At 48.7% G+C, this 14,558-nt stretch overlaps 2 protein-coding genes across 4 annotated transcripts in view; one reads left to right on the forward strand and one right to left on the reverse strand.

Annotated features, from left to right (window-relative positions):
- The window catches only part of Foxp3 (forkhead box P3), a 16,540-nt gene extending 13,586 nt beyond the window's left edge, over positions 1 to 2,954 (forward strand). For all 3 annotated transcript variants that reach the window (XM_031386971.1, XM_031386824.1, XM_031386895.1), the window contains 4 exons: positions 397 to 547; positions 1,215 to 1,291; positions 1,702 to 1,803; positions 1,966 to 2,954. In XM_031386971.1, the coding sequence (XP_031242831.1) occupies positions 397 to 547; positions 1,215 to 1,291; positions 1,702 to 1,803; positions 1,966 to 2,109 (474 nt within the window). In that variant the 3' untranslated portion in view covers positions 2,110 to 2,954. The remainder of the gene's footprint in view (positions 1 to 396; positions 548 to 1,214; positions 1,292 to 1,701; positions 1,804 to 1,965) is intronic.
- On the reverse strand, positions 2,876 to 14,289 carry Ccdc22 (coiled-coil domain containing 22). The gene is made up of 17 exons (XM_031386705.1): positions 14,108 to 14,289; positions 13,005 to 13,182; positions 9,507 to 9,639; positions 8,484 to 8,590; positions 8,301 to 8,367; positions 8,025 to 8,203; positions 6,435 to 6,629; positions 5,801 to 5,863; positions 5,536 to 5,655; positions 4,950 to 5,069; positions 4,753 to 4,869; positions 4,552 to 4,653; positions 4,362 to 4,469; positions 4,025 to 4,120; positions 3,750 to 3,809; positions 3,596 to 3,670; positions 2,876 to 3,236 (listed from the first exon to the last, which is right to left on the reverse strand). The coding sequence occupies exons 1-17, from the start codon at positions 14,155 to 14,157 to the stop codon at positions 3,123 to 3,125; spliced, it is 1,884 nt and encodes a 627-aa protein (XP_031242565.1). The 5' UTR covers positions 14,158 to 14,289; the 3' UTR covers positions 2,876 to 3,122.
- Between the last annotated feature and the right edge of the window lie 269 nt (positions 14,290 to 14,558).

Here is a 14,558-nt window from a genome sequence, read left to right on the forward strand (position 1 = left end):
AAAAAGAAAATGAATAGGCAAGCATAGAGGAATGCTCAGGAGGCAGAGGCAGATAAGTCTCTGAGAGTTGCAGGCCAGTCAGGGCTATACAGTAGGACCCTGTCAATAATAATAGTAGTAGTAATAATAATAATAATAATAATAATAATAATAATTTTTAAACCAAAATAAATAGACATGAATGAGGGGGAAGGAGAGAAAAAGAAAAAGAAAGAGAGAGAGAAGGTAAGCAATGGGGGAGGAGATAGGTTAAAAGTAATCTGTGTATTACATACATGGACAAAATTACCTAAAAACAAATTTAATTAATAACAAAATACAAACTAATGTTTGAAAGGCTAAAATGAAATGCTAAGCTTAAGCATGTCAATCACCACGCCCTTCCCAACCCGTCAGGCCTCAATGGACAAGAGCTCTTGCTGCATTGTAGCCACCAGCACCCAGGGCAGCGTTCTCCCGGCCTGGTCTGCTCCCAGGGAGGCTTCAGACAGCCTGTTTGCAGTGCGGAGGCACCTCTGGGGAAGCCATGGAAACAGCACCTTTCCAGGTCAGTGTAGTCAACACCCCATACCTGATGACCCTAAGCTCCCAATACCAACCAGTGCCAGGGGATACACAGGAGCTCCCCCATTCCCCTCACCATCACTAATAGCTTCGAGGAAACTGCACCTGAGTTTATTAGGCCTAGAAGCCCCCAACAGTTACAAATGCATAGGTCTGGCCCCGTGTATTTGGGGATTGGAGCCAGGTCTCACCTTGACATCTGCTACTTCATTTGGTCATCATGAGGGAGGAGCCTGGCTAAGTGATTCCAAAGAACCCTCTCTTCCGCCCCACCTTAAGGAAATCGGGTGGACTCATCCAAGCTCCCGGATCCTCTCCCATCTGTCAGGCCTGGGTTGTGGATTTATTTACCAGGGACCACAGCTCTTTGGTGTCAGGCTGGCCAAGCCACTTGAGCTGCTTACATGCCTTTGATGTGCAAATTACTTGACTCCTTTTTAAAGTGAGGAGAGCTATTTCTGCAGGAGTGCTGCAAAGAAGAGACAGCTTATGGCAGGTACTCAATAAACAGTACCTGTGTGTGAGCATAGACGCCCCCCTCCACCCTTGGTGCTAATGGTAGGATTTCAGGCCTTAGATTCATGGTGCAGACAAAGGTAGGGAAGGGAGTGAGGAGGCCTTGTGGTCTGATCTATGCCAACCTTCTGCAGAGTTCCTCCACAACATGGACTACTTCAAGTACCATAACATGCGACCCCCTTTCACCTATGCCACCCTTATCCGATGGGTAAGCAGGGCAGCCTAGGCCCAGCAGCTGGGGGTGGGGGGCGGTGGCAGGGGAGGCTGGGAGGGGCTGCTTGCTTCCTACACTGCTCCAAGAGTGGAATTCACCCATTAACAAACCTCAGCTCTGAGGAGCCCCAAGATGTGATCCTTCTTGATAGCTTCACCTTATATCTAGTCCTCAACCACAAGCCAGGTCAATGCAAAGCAAACTGTAACACTAAAAACTACCCTTTCCTTTGTCCACCCCACCTCTAACATCATCCTTGACCCCATGCCCTCACCCTAGTCTCTCTCCTTCCCCTTGACCCACAATTACAAAGCTATCATAGCTCAGAGGACCTAGAGTAGGCTGCCCCCTCAGCCACAACCCTGAGGAACTTGCCCCTTATTCCACCTGACTCCAACTTCCAGGCCATCCTGGAAGCTCCAGAGAGGCAGAGGACACTCAATGAAATCTACCATTGGTTCACTCGCATGTTCGCCTACTTCAGAAACCACCCTGCCACCTGGAAGGTGAGGACCTCTGTACACACTGGTGTCTGGGATGGCTCCAAGGGTGGTTAGCCTGGGGCTAGATATGTGGGGAAGGAGCAGGTCAGTCTCAGACTCAGGTCTGATCAGCTCACTGGATGACTGTCCACCCCATCCCTGTCTGGGGTTCCGGTCCTCCCACAGAATGCCATCCGCCACAACCTGAGCCTGCACAAGTGCTTTGTACGAGTGGAAAGTGAGAAGGGAGCAGTGTGGACCGTAGATGAATTTGAGTTCCGCAAGAAGAGGAGCCAACGCCCCAGCAAGTGCTCCAACCCCTGCCCTTGACCTCAAAAGAAAAGGTGGACGGGGGCTAAAACCATGAGACTGAGGCTGTGGGGGCAAGGAGGCAAGTCCTAGACATACCTATGGAGACCGGGCAATGATGTTTCTGCCGTCTTGCCTATCAGGGCCTCTCTGCTCCCTATCTAGCTGCCCTCCTGGATTTTATCACCTGCCTTAAGGCTGAGAGGGGCGCCAATCCCAGCCTAGCCCCTAGCCCCAACCTATCCCCAAGATGAGCTTTCCAGCCAAACAGCCCTCACAACCAGCTACACATATCTGCCTTGGCCACTGCCAAGCAGAAAGGTGACAAGACACCATAATAATACTTACTCAACCCAAACCCTAAAACACGAAGAGCTTGCCTTGGTACATTCGTGGGCTCTCAAAGTTATAGTCATGCAGTCGCACATGATTGCAATCCTACTGACTCATACCCCAAAGCACTCACCCACAACATCTGGAACCATGGGCACTATCAGGTGTATATGCAGACCCTTACACAGCAAAGGCACTGGAACCTTCAGAATTACATCCCAGAAAACCACACAGGCATAACTGATCATACACAGCCTCAAGCAATGCCCAAAAATATCAAGTCAGACACAGCTTGTCAGAACTCACACGTGTACATGTACACACATGCAGTCCCCTCCACCGTATCTCCCAAGTTCCATGAATACACACCGACTCTCCAAAATGTACCCCATGTCTCACTTGCCACTGATCCCAGTCCCCTAGCCCCAAGCCCCAATCCATGCCTAAGCGTGGCCCACAGAAGAACTTCTCTTTTATTTGGGATCCAAGGCCCCTAGCCCCCAGTGCCCATCCAATAAACTGTGGTTGAGCTAGACAATCGCCCTGATCAGATATGGGAACAGATAAGCAGACAGCTGGGTTTAAGGTCCCAGCAGGAGAAAATGGATACCAAATGAAAGAGAGTGCTAGAGCAAGTGCTTCAGCACTGTCTCCAGCACCCCCAAATTCCTGCCTGTGGTTAGGAGACATCCATCAGGGCTCTAGGCCTCTCGGACCCGGCCCAAGAGGCCAGCATTCTCCTGGCGAAGGGCTCGGTAGTCCTCACAGATCTTCTCCAGGTTGCTCAAAGTCTTCTTGCCCATCTCTGTCTCAATCTAAGAAAACAGGATGCATACTTCTTCAGCCCCTGCAGGCTGCCCCACTGCTGTGCTCCTCCCTGCTCCTCCCATCCCTGTAACAGCAGCCTGTTCCTTTCCATCTCTGGGCTTCTGCGTATGTCCTTCCCTCCACCTAAAGCAACAGCTTTTGCCATGGGTTCTGGGAGACATAAGGAGCCTCAAGCTAAAAGCTAGGGCTCAGAGTAGGCAACTGGCTAGCTTCAGGTCCCAGGCACAGCAGGCACGAAGGCTGAGCTTCTAGCTGTTGGTTGTCTATAGTTTCGAAGACTCTCAACGCAAAACAAGGAACTATCCCCTGGCCCGTCTCCGTTCCCCTTCCGATTCCCAGGTCTCACCTGCTCCTCAAGATCTCGAACTTCCCTCATGATAGTGCCTGTGTCCTCAATGGTCTGGATGAGCTGGCTGCAATTCTGGAGATAGCAAGAATACAAGGCTTGCACCTATGCTGGCCCTCTACAGCCAGCCCACCAGGTGCATGGCTCCCCTCACCTCATGCAGGGCAGCTAGGTATTTGTAGGCTTTCCGAACAGCATCATCCTTCTTAGCATCCTGATAAGAAAAAGCAGATCTCAAAGATATCGGCAAGCCATTCCCCCTTTTCCACTACTCTATGCCCCTACAAGAACACCCTTTACTACTATTTTGCCTTCACCCTCCACAGAGCAAAGCTAGGCCCAAGCAACAGTGTACCTAAAGGACTCACAGGGGGGCAGGCAACAACCCAGTCCTATCTCCACCCTCCCCGAGGCCAGCCTGCTTCATACCTTGAACACAAGCTCATCAGTCACTGCAAATGTCCGGTCCAGCTTCCCAGAGAGAGAGTTGATTTCCTTCTGAAGTTCCTTTGTGTCTGACAAGATCTAGCAGAAACCAGAGTAACGATCAGTCCACATCTTGGGCAAGGTGGCTGACCAGGGATAACACTCATATGCCTATACTTACATCCAGTCAGGGCCTGTGTCACTGTGTTGGGGGTGACTATTATATGCTGGAGTGTGCCTGAACAGCTCTGCCTAGTAGTGAGCATAAAGTCCCTGTGTGACTGACTACCCTATGCCTATCTGCCCACATGAGCCATCCATCAGAGCCACAGTGACATACTTTAGTGATCTCCTCCTTCTGCTTCCGGATGTTGCCCACAATCTCCAGGATGCGCTGGGTATAAGCCAGCCGGGACACATCTTTTGGCAGAGTCTCCAGCTCTGACACCTAGGCGGGAACATGGCAGGCATGAGCCCAAGCCCTACACCACAACCACCCCTACAACCCAGGGCCCTAAAGTGGGCCTTACCAGCTGCTTATAGACCTCCTCCTTCCGGCGAGCCTCTTCTGCAGCTGCTCGAACACTCTGGTGCAGCTCCTGGATTTCTGCTAGCCGTCGAGATGATTCCAGCTACCAGGAACCCATAGGTAGAAGGCAGTGAGCAGAGCTCAGAAGCAGCCCTCTATCAGGGCAGTGTATCTACACTCAGCCCAGGACTGTGCCACTTACCTCCCTACAATCCTGGAGTTTTCTGAGGTGGCGGTACTCAGCAAGAAGTGGGACCCGGTGTTTCTCCCATTGACTTGCTAGATGGATGAGCCTCTGAGCACTACTCTCCACCATAAGCTAGCAGGAGTTGGGCTATGTCAAGACAGGCTGGAGCCATCCACTCACCCCCTCTCAGCCCAACTCCAATCCCAGCCCACCTGCAGCTTGGCGAGGTTGGCAGCCCCATCAGGCAGCAATTCCACTGTCCTGCTCTTCAGGCGCAGGGCCTGCTCCTGCTCGGCCACACTGAGTTCACTTTGTCGACACTCGGTTTCCACCTGGTACACTCACAGCCAAGCTCCCAGTCATACACACAGCCCACAACTCCAGTGGGCCCATTATGGCCTAGGTCCAGCTTAAGACCTCCCAGAGAACTCCAAGGCCTCTACCTACTACAGGCTTCTGTATCTTCAGCTCTGTACTGACAGCCAGAAGCTCTGAGAAGCCCTGTAAGGCCCTGCCCCTACACACCCACCTTGCTCCCCTGGTGCCCATAGCTTCTATGTCCCCTTATAAAGCCTGACTAATGCCAAATGCACCTCTGACAGACCTATGGGTCTAGCAAGCCATCAATCCAACATGTTTATTTGCCCCACAAGGTTCTCCTGAGCCTTCAAGAATACCAGAGGTCTCCAGGATGCTCCATAAACAATTATGGCATCTATAGATCTCCAGATGTCAGATCATCTCTCAAGGCCCCAGTTCCAACTTAGTTCAGCCCAAGTCCCTCTCTCAGCCCCTCACCTGCACAAGGTTGATTCCCAGGGTCTTCATGTCAGCTTCAACCTCTTCAATGTTGTGGTTCACACTCGCCAGCTGCTCCCGAAGGGACTCTAACTCCTGCTCTTGAGCTGCCCGTGTGTCCTGAGAAACACAGGCCAGTCTAGGTGGAGTTACCAAGTCCAGATGAGAGGCTATAGCCCAGCTGATTCTGTGTGTGTCTGTGTGTCTATATGTCTGTCTGTGTGTGCCTGTGTGTGTATGTGTCTGTTTGTCTTGGTCTCCTTACCTGTTCAGGCCTTTGAGAGGTAGCTGGTACATCTGCCACCTGAGCTGCCTGGACCTGGGGCTCCTATGGGTAGAAGAAGCAACCTGACTATCACACAAAGTCCTATCCCTCACAGCCCAGCCTCAAACCCCCAAAGCGCCCTCAAGCACTGTAACCCATGTCCATTCAACCACTGACAGTTTTCAGACTGTTATACAGGAGAATAAAGCACCATCTGTAACTGCAGATTAGAGTGCCTGACCACAAGGAGACCTCCTTCATGACCTTACAACCACCATGACTCCATAACCACCTGATCATCCTGACCCTATATCTACCCTGACCCTATTACTACTCTTAACTCCATAACCACCCTGCCAAGATGTTCCCAAAGGAAGCAAATTTCCCAAAGGAAAGCCCAAGGAAAGATGGGCTTGTACTGGGAGCACTGCACACTCTTACACGAGTCCCACCTATCTGCCTTTTCTCCAGTAAAGTCTTAAGAAGCTAGGGAAGCCCTCTGGACACCCTGTCCTAGTTGGAGAGGTCCTACTCAGTGGGCACCAGATCTTGGGTTGATAACAGTGGCGTTTATAAAGAAAGCAATCCTCAAGTAAGCAATCCAGACACGCCCTGTCCACTCTAGCCTACCCACCAGATGGAAGGTAAACTTCTCTGAATGGGTGAAGCGGGAGCCTTTGGGCACGCCAGTCATAGCCCTAGCACCCCAGGTCTGTAGCATCTCTCCTAGGTCTCGAACTTGTGTCGGGGCTCCAAGTGGGCCCCAGCTTTGACGAAGATGTTCGACCAGCTGCTTGTGCAGTCTCTGCTGTGGAGCTCGAGGATCATCCTGGAAACAAGAGAGGGCAAGAGGAAGGCATGCCTGCTGGTCCCTAGGGCTGGGACTTCCCACCAAGGCAGGTCCCAGCCCTACTGGCGTAGGCGCTCCCCAAGGACAGAGAGGTGCCTTTCTCCACAGCTGCACTTCTCTACCCAGTCACCCCTTACCCTGTGGAAGAAAGTGACTAGAGAAAAAAGTGAGCCTGGACCTTTCAAGTCAGAGAGACAGAAAGACATGGACAGGAAAAAAAAAAAGGTGCCAGGCAAAAAAGGTCTAGAGTTGGAGACAGGAAGATAAATAAAGAAGAGTTAACAATAGAGACTGTTTTAGTGTTAAATGGTGCTAAGAAATCATTCATTTCATTCAGTATGAAAACAGTACAATGGTTCCATTAACAAAAATGTTCCTGTGAGTAATGACACGTCTGAGTACTCTGAGCTGAAATTATGTGACAATTTGGGTTCACTAGGATTTGATCCTGAACATGGAAACAGGCTTTACCATGAAACTGTAGTCCAAGCTCTGAGATTTGCTCTAAAACCAAAGGGGGAAAGTTAAAGGAGAATAAAAGAAAGACTAGAAGACAAGCGTCTATATTTACACATCTAAATTCTGTAAGTGTAAAGAATAGACAGGATCTGGGTATGGTGGCACATGCTTTTAGTCTCAGCACCCAGGAGGCAGAAGCAAGGGGATTATAAATTTTGATGCCAGATTGGGCTATCTAGTGACACTCTGTCTCAAATCTCGCCCTCCCCACCCCAAAAAAAAGCAGAGTGGGCAGGGAGAGAGAAAGAGTAAACAAATGGCAACCGGGGTGGCAGGGACAGATAGAAAGAGACAAAACTGGAAGTGGACGGGAAGAAGCTGGAAAGAAGAGACCAGCAGAAAACTAGATATGGAGGAAGAGAGGACAGAGAAAGATGTAGACAGAGGCAGAGAAAGAAAAGGAAGAAATAGGCAAAAGTGAAACAGAGGAAGATGCAGTATACACCAGGGCGACCGGTTGATAAAGTGAGGCAGGGAAACTATAGCAGAAGACAGTAACAGGAGGAGACAGTGCAGACACCTAGAGCCAGACACCAGGAGGATCACTGACAAATGCAGAGGCAGATAAACTGAAAGCCTCAGTCCCTGTCCCCACAGGGAATACTCCCAACAGTCCCAGGTAAAACTCATGCAAGGTCACTACTCCGCAGCCCCATTTTTCAGATCAGAAGAGCAGGCAGGAAGGACTTGCTGTAGGTTCTGCCCTTCTTAGCCATTCTTTCAGGCACAGAGCCAGGCAAGTGTACACAGAGAAGCAATGAAGAGAGGGACAGAATAGAGGAAACGAGATGCAGAGAACAAGCAGGAGCCACCAGAAGCAGGAGCCTCTCGGGGAGAGCTGAACACAGGCTGTACCTGAGATGGGACTCGGGATGCCCGGCGCACCCGGTCTTCATCTCCCGGGCAATCCCTGTTTACATGTTGGCAGAGCTGGATGGCATGGTGTTCAAGGAGTGAGGCTGCCCTCCCCAGAAGCTGGGGCACCTGTGTGGGGGCTGGTAGCAGCAGGGGACTGGCCTGGAACTCCCGTGGCTCTGAAGGCAAAGACAGTGTCAGCCATTTGTCCTCACACACCAATTTTCACACAAGCCTCTCCCCTCCTCTCTTAGATCCACACAACTACATCCTCACCTCCTCTGGAATTCAATTCAGGCAGAAGCAACCTGCTGGCGTGGAACGGCTGCTGGAGGGCTGAGCCCTGTAGGGAGAGAAGAGTCAGTGCCTCCAGAATGAGGTACTAGTGAAAAGGGGACAAACAGATGAGGACAAAGAAGGCAAGGAGGGGACAAGTCCAAATGAAGGTGGGGATCCCACCTGGAGGCGCTGCACCTTGGGAGTTCGAAGGAGAGGTGGGACCCAGGGCAGGGCCAGCTGGTCCCGGATTTGGCTCCCAATGGCCCGAAGGAAAATAGCCGAGTCACCTATGAGGGGCAAGGGGGGTGGGTAGGGAAGGAGTAACATGCTACAAATCTGGGAAGCCAGCCATAGTACCTGATCCCTCACCTCCAGATGAAGATGAATTCAAGGAACATTCTCAGTCACTCACCACTTACTGAGCTTTAACTACATAGGAGTATCAGTTACCAGGTTAAAGACCACCGCAGGGGGGAAAAAAAGGTAGAAGGTCTCCATCTTCATGGGTCAGCAAGATAACAGAAAAGAAACTTCAAGAATAGGACCTTTAGCACCATCTATTCCAAGCAGGAGAGAAAAGGATGGTAAAGGGGAACTGGAAGGTCGCAACGAACAGCCAGAGAAAGGCCTTGTTGAGATAACAGCAGAAGTCACAGAAAGTTGAGGATATATTTAACCTTTTGACATTTTGGTATGATGTTATCATCTATGAAGTTCATGCTCAAGAAAAGTGCAACCAAGTCACACCAAAAAAAAAAAAAATCTCCTAACATTTTAAACAAGTTTACAGTTCCGGGTTGTCTGGCGTTTATAGCCATCTTCAGCAGCATGTGCCCCGTGCTTTGGATTCACCTGGTAGGGAGATGACTGTGAAGACAGCTGAGGGAAGAATAATCCAAGGACCAAAATACCCCAAGGCTAGATCTCTCCTGGCACATTTGGAGACCATCAAGAACACCCATGTGAGAAGACTGGAGTGAGCAAGGGTGCGAGGGTGCGAGGGTGCAAGGGACAGGGAGTAGTAAGCTAGAAACCCAGTCCCTAGCCTCATGTTGCTTGCCTTGGGTCCATCTGTTCTCTGACCTCTGATCTACCCAATTCTCCAGAAGATATGCCCTGCCCGCTACCGTTCCTGACACTTGTCTCAGGCCCCTATCACCCGGAGAACACAGTCCATTTCCCCAGTTCTACAGGACCCCATACCTGCAGGTTGGTCTGCATCCTCAGAGGCATCGGTGGGTAGCCTCTCAGCCAAGAAAAGAAGCAGGTCTCGGAGGTCAGGCTCACTGGGATAGAGGAAGTTCTGATAGCCAAGCTCCAAGGGATAGCCCACGTCCTGGGATTTAGCAAGTATAAGTAGTTAATGATACTGAGGATTAAAAAAACAGACCCCCATTTGCCAAGCAGGGAGGCATCTCCTGCTCTGAGGGCCCTGTGACTACCACACCAGGTCTGACGCCTTCACCAGTCATCACCCTCCCAGTTTCCCCCTGCATCCCCAAGTATCCAGGTTCCAGTAACAGCTACAAAGCTACCCTAGACAGTATTTACAAGATCAAAAAAAAACAAACAAAAAAAACAAAACAAAAAAAAAAACAAAAACAAAAAAACCAGACATTAAAGCTCAGAGGCTACTACCTGATGGTGGTGGTGCATGACCTTTGATCCCAGCACTCGGGAGGCAGAGGAGGCCGATCTGGGAATTTGGATCTGTGAGTTCGAGGCCAGCCTGGTCTACAGATCAAGTTCCAAGACAGCCAGGGCTACACAGAGAAACCCTGTCTTGAAAGCAGAAAAAACAACAAAACCAAAAAAGCTTAGTATTGCTAATGAATGACTCAAAGTCCAAAGGCCACAAGAGAACACAGGATTTCTGCCCATGTGAAAAGATGCAACTTTAAGAAAAATATAATTAACAAAGTCAAGGGAGAACTGACAGCTTAGGAAAACAATATCCAGAGCCTTTGAGAGGAAAGTCATAAACCAATCTATTATATAAGCAATGCCTAAAAATAAACAGAACAGGGGATGTGGCTCACAGGGCTTGCTTAACATGAACGAGACCCTAGGTTCCATCCCTAGCACTAACACAATCATCATTATCATCAACAACAACAAGCAAAAAAAAAAAAAATCAGCAAACACACAGCCTGAAAGAAATGACTTTCAAGAGTTCAAGATAGGTTCAAAGACATACAGACCCTGAAAGCAAACTTCCTGGACTCAAACCCAAGCTCTGCATGTTACCAACTGTGTGACTCCAGGCCAATACTTCTCTGTACTTCACTTCTGTCATGTAAAAAGAAAAGGATACCAGAAGCTAGAGAGATGGCTCTGTGATTAGGAGCACAGGCTATTCTTCCAAAGGACCTGGGTTCTGTTCCCAGCATCCACAAGGTGGCTCACAACCATCTGCAACTTCAGTTTCATGGAGGTGATGCCATCTTCCGACATCCACTGTTAACAGGCACACAAATGGTACATATACATACATGCAGGCAAAAGCACTCATATGCAGAAAAATTTTAAAAAAAAACTAAATAAGCAAAATGTTTTCAATATTTTATAAAATGATATTAAAAGTACTCATCTCAGACAGTTGTCACAAAGATTGAGTTATCAGCATGTCACCACAGTGCCTGACACAAAATATTGACTCAAACCAAATCATTAGGATGAGTATTCATGTATTCTGTCACAATAGATGTTATATCCGAGGATCATGGTCACACAAGTATAAAAACAACTGGCTTCTATGCTACTGTTCTTTAGGAATTTTTTATCTGATATCTGCAATCAAAGATATGATTGATATGAAAACTCATTCCAGGAGTGGGCTGTTGTGGTGCTTTGAATAAGAATAGCTTCATAGGTTCAAGATTTGTATGCTTGGTCACCTGGGAGTGGTACTATTGAAAAGGATTAGCAGGTGTGGTCTTGTTAGAGAAAATGTGTCACTTGGGGTGGGCTTTGAGGTTTTAGAAGCCCATGCCAACCAAGACCAGAGTCTTTCTTCCTGCTGCCTTGGGATCCAGATGTAGAATTCTCAGCTACCACATCTGCCTGTGTGCTGCCATGCTCCTTGCCATGATGATAATGGTCTAAGCCTCTAAACTGTAAGCAAGCCTCAGTTAATTGCTTTCTCTTCTTAGAGTTGCCATGGTCGTAGTGTCTCTTCACAGCAACAGAGCACAGACTAAGACACCCATAGGGAGAGAGGCCAAAGAGAGAGAAGTGGCTTAGGTACAGAAATAGACACCAGGAGCAAGGTATATACAGAGGAAGACACCAGAACACACAATGCTGAACTGGAGACCCTTTCTGGTTGTTCTGGCAAACCATGGCTACTGACATTTACATATAGCCCTTAACCACGAGGTCCTCTGCCCCACACTGAAATTAACATGAGTCACAACATCCAAAGGCAGACAGCACTGAGAAGGGGAACAGCAGAGAGAGCCTCACCCCACCACCTTGGACCTTCCCACTGAGTTCACTTCATACCCAGTAGAAGACATAACTTCCTTCTTTGAAGGACGTCTTCTAGAACATGGTCCCAGAACAGGGGTAGACTCCTAGTTTCATGGGACCATGGTCTAGACCATGTCTAGAGTCCTAAACAGAAGAAAGTGAGAACTCTTGATAGCTAGGCAAACCTGAGAGTAATGAGTTGGCTAGGCAGAGCCAACAGGGATACTGCTCAGACCAAAACTGCATAAACGGTAGTCCAAGGCAAACAACTGTGATAACCTGTCCCCTTTAGTCTACTGGATACTCTACAGATCTACCACCATAGACTTCTAGCAACTTATTGAGTATTCTGGAAGAATCTACAATCACTCCATAGCCCCAGGCGGCTGGAATACATGCTGCCAAAGTATGTGATCAACTATTCCTATAGGAACTCAGTTTTTGCTTTGTGCATGCTGGAGACTGAACCCAAGACCTCATACATATGAAGTACACACTCTAAACCTGAGCTTCACCCTGATTCAGTCTAGCTTTCACACACTGTCAACACAGAGAAACGGAGGCCCAAAAAGGTTAAAAAGTGGGCCCAAAGCTGCAAAGACAGTGAACTACAAGAAAAGGTAGACCTCTCTGCTCTTGACTACAGTAACTGGACACAGCTCTGAAAAGAAGAGGAGTGGGTACTTCATTAGAGCATCATTTTTGGAAGTATGAGAGGCACAATACAATGGAACAGACCTTCCTCTGGGGAAGCATCCCTTGCCCAGTTCCATAGGATGAAACAGATAATCACAGATCCTATAGGATGTCCATGTGATCTGGGCAGAGCTAGTCAGAGCTTTATTTAGGAGTATGTAACCCAATCAAGGTCTTCCTAATGAATAGGTAAATGGCCTACTATGTGACAGTAGAGTGAGATTTTGAGGCCAAGCTTAAAAAGTGTCTACTAACATTAGCCCGAGCACAAACCAAATCAGCTCATTTTAATCCATACAACCTCATTATATTAACTCTAGTTCACAGATAAGAAAGCAGGCATGGAACAGTTAGGGTCATACAGCAAGCGTGAACAGAACTAGGGCAGGGTTGAACTAGCCCAGGCAGCAGCTTTAACCATTAATGAATGCTAAGATATACAAAGGAACAGAGAAGAAGGCAAGTGTCAAAGAACTTGGCGACTTTGTGAAAAAGGAAGGAAGACAGTGTGCATACTGGGAGGAGGGCACTCACCATGCAGGCCTGAGCCAGACTCATGGCCAGGCGGAAGCGGGCAGACATGGCTGGTGGTAGCAAGTGACTGAGGCCAGAGCCCACATCAGGATTGATCACTCTAAGGCATCGGACCACAGCCTCTACAACCAGCTCAGTGGTGAAAGCTCGTAGAGTCTGCACTTCTGGAGGAACTGCCCTAAAAAGGAAAGCACCAGGCTTGAGGGGCAGTAGTTAGGAAACAAAGTACAGCCTTCTAGAGAGGTAATTCTCTAGAATCCGGATCGGGGTAGGGAACAACCTAGGCTTCAACAGACCCTGGGTATCAGTGACTATGACTTTTACTTAGTCCTAAGACCTCAGTGAGTCAGGTGACTTGAGTTCAGAAATGTCTCAAACTCCCCTGCACTTCAAAGTTTCAAACCTCTGGGATCTGCAAAGGTGAAAATGGTCCAAGTGGCACAGTCTCCATATTTCTGAGCACCAAGACTTTGTGTCCTTTGCATGGCAAGGCCTCCTAGATTTACGAGGGGGTTGGGGAAGCTATTTAGGAAGAGGCTGGAGTTTTCAGAAGTCTCAAATGTCAGAGTCGCTGAATAGAAAGGAAAAAAATCAGGCATCCTAAATTTTGGCATCCAGGACTTTTAGGACCCTCAAATAGAGGATCCCTTGTGTATCTGTGTTACCAAGTACTGCTACTGTCAGAATGTTGGGCCCTGGTGTTTTTATAAGACCTCGGAGATCGGAGTGATTGTTCGAAGATCAAATAGCCAATCTCAGGAATTCTGGAGACTCTGAGTATCAGACTCCTGTATTTTCAGTTTCCTGGTGCAGGTGTCTTAGAGCCTCTAGATATCAGGGTCCCAGTAGATCCAGGTCTCAGTTCCTGAGGTTCCAGGTTTGTAAGGTGTCTGAGTCCTCAAGGTTTACCAAATGTCCAAATCAAAGAATTTAGGAGACCCGTGATGTTAGGATGTAGGCAGAGGGAGAGGGGGGCTTCGGATCCTGTAAGTTTGGGCCTTTGGGTGCCAAGGTCTTGATTTTAAGGTTCCCGGGTAATGGGGTCCTAGGTTTTGGAGCCCCGGATGTGAGGAATTGGAGGCGATTGGGGGTTGTGTACTTACGTGCCCGCCTGGCGCAAGGAATGGATGAGAATTCGGTCAGCCTCCTCCATGGTGGAGTTAATTCTAACTCCGGGGCTGAGTCTAGGACCAGATCAGAGAAATTGGAGCAACGTTGTAGTAACTGCTGTCCGCGCGCCGAGGGCAGAGCGTCACGTGCCGCGCAAGGAACATTGGGAAATGTAGTTCTGGAAGTGAGCACTGTGCAGGCAGCGCCTAGAGGCGGGGTGTGAATTACGTAATGGCTCCTGGAAGTTGTAGTTCTTTCACTTGTAGTCCCATGGTCTCCTCCAAGAGAAAAAAGGAATTGGGCTGGGGAGTTGACAGACAGGACAGAGAAAATCTTCATTTATAAGACACGTTCATCTTCTAAGTTACAAAAGTCTATAAGTGTACAAAATGGCTGTCTCCCTGTGTCTTGCTAGCCTCATCTGTAAAGTGAGAATTTTGATAA

The sequence above is a fragment of the Mastomys coucha genome, chromosome X (genome assembly GCF_008632895.1).
Source record: "Mastomys coucha isolate ucsf_1 chromosome X, UCSF_Mcou_1, whole genome shotgun sequence".
Lineage (NCBI taxonomy): Eukaryota > Metazoa > Chordata > Mammalia > Rodentia > Muridae > Mastomys > Mastomys coucha.

Bases quoted from the DNA above. Each gene is read 5' to 3' on its own strand.
- Ccdc22 (XM_031386705.1), bottom strand. From the start codon at position 14,157: ATGGAGGAGGCTGACCGAATTCTCATCCATTCCTTGCGCCAGGCGGGC. The intron at 8,204-8,300 runs GTGAGGATGTAG...CTTTGCCTTCAG, and splicing joins TGAATTGAATTCCAGAGGAG to AGCCACGGGAGTTCCAGGCC. The intron at 4,870-4,949 runs GTGGGCTGGGAT...AACTCCTGCTAG, and splicing joins CCAACCTCGCCAAGCTGCAG to CTTATGGTGGAGAGTAGTGC.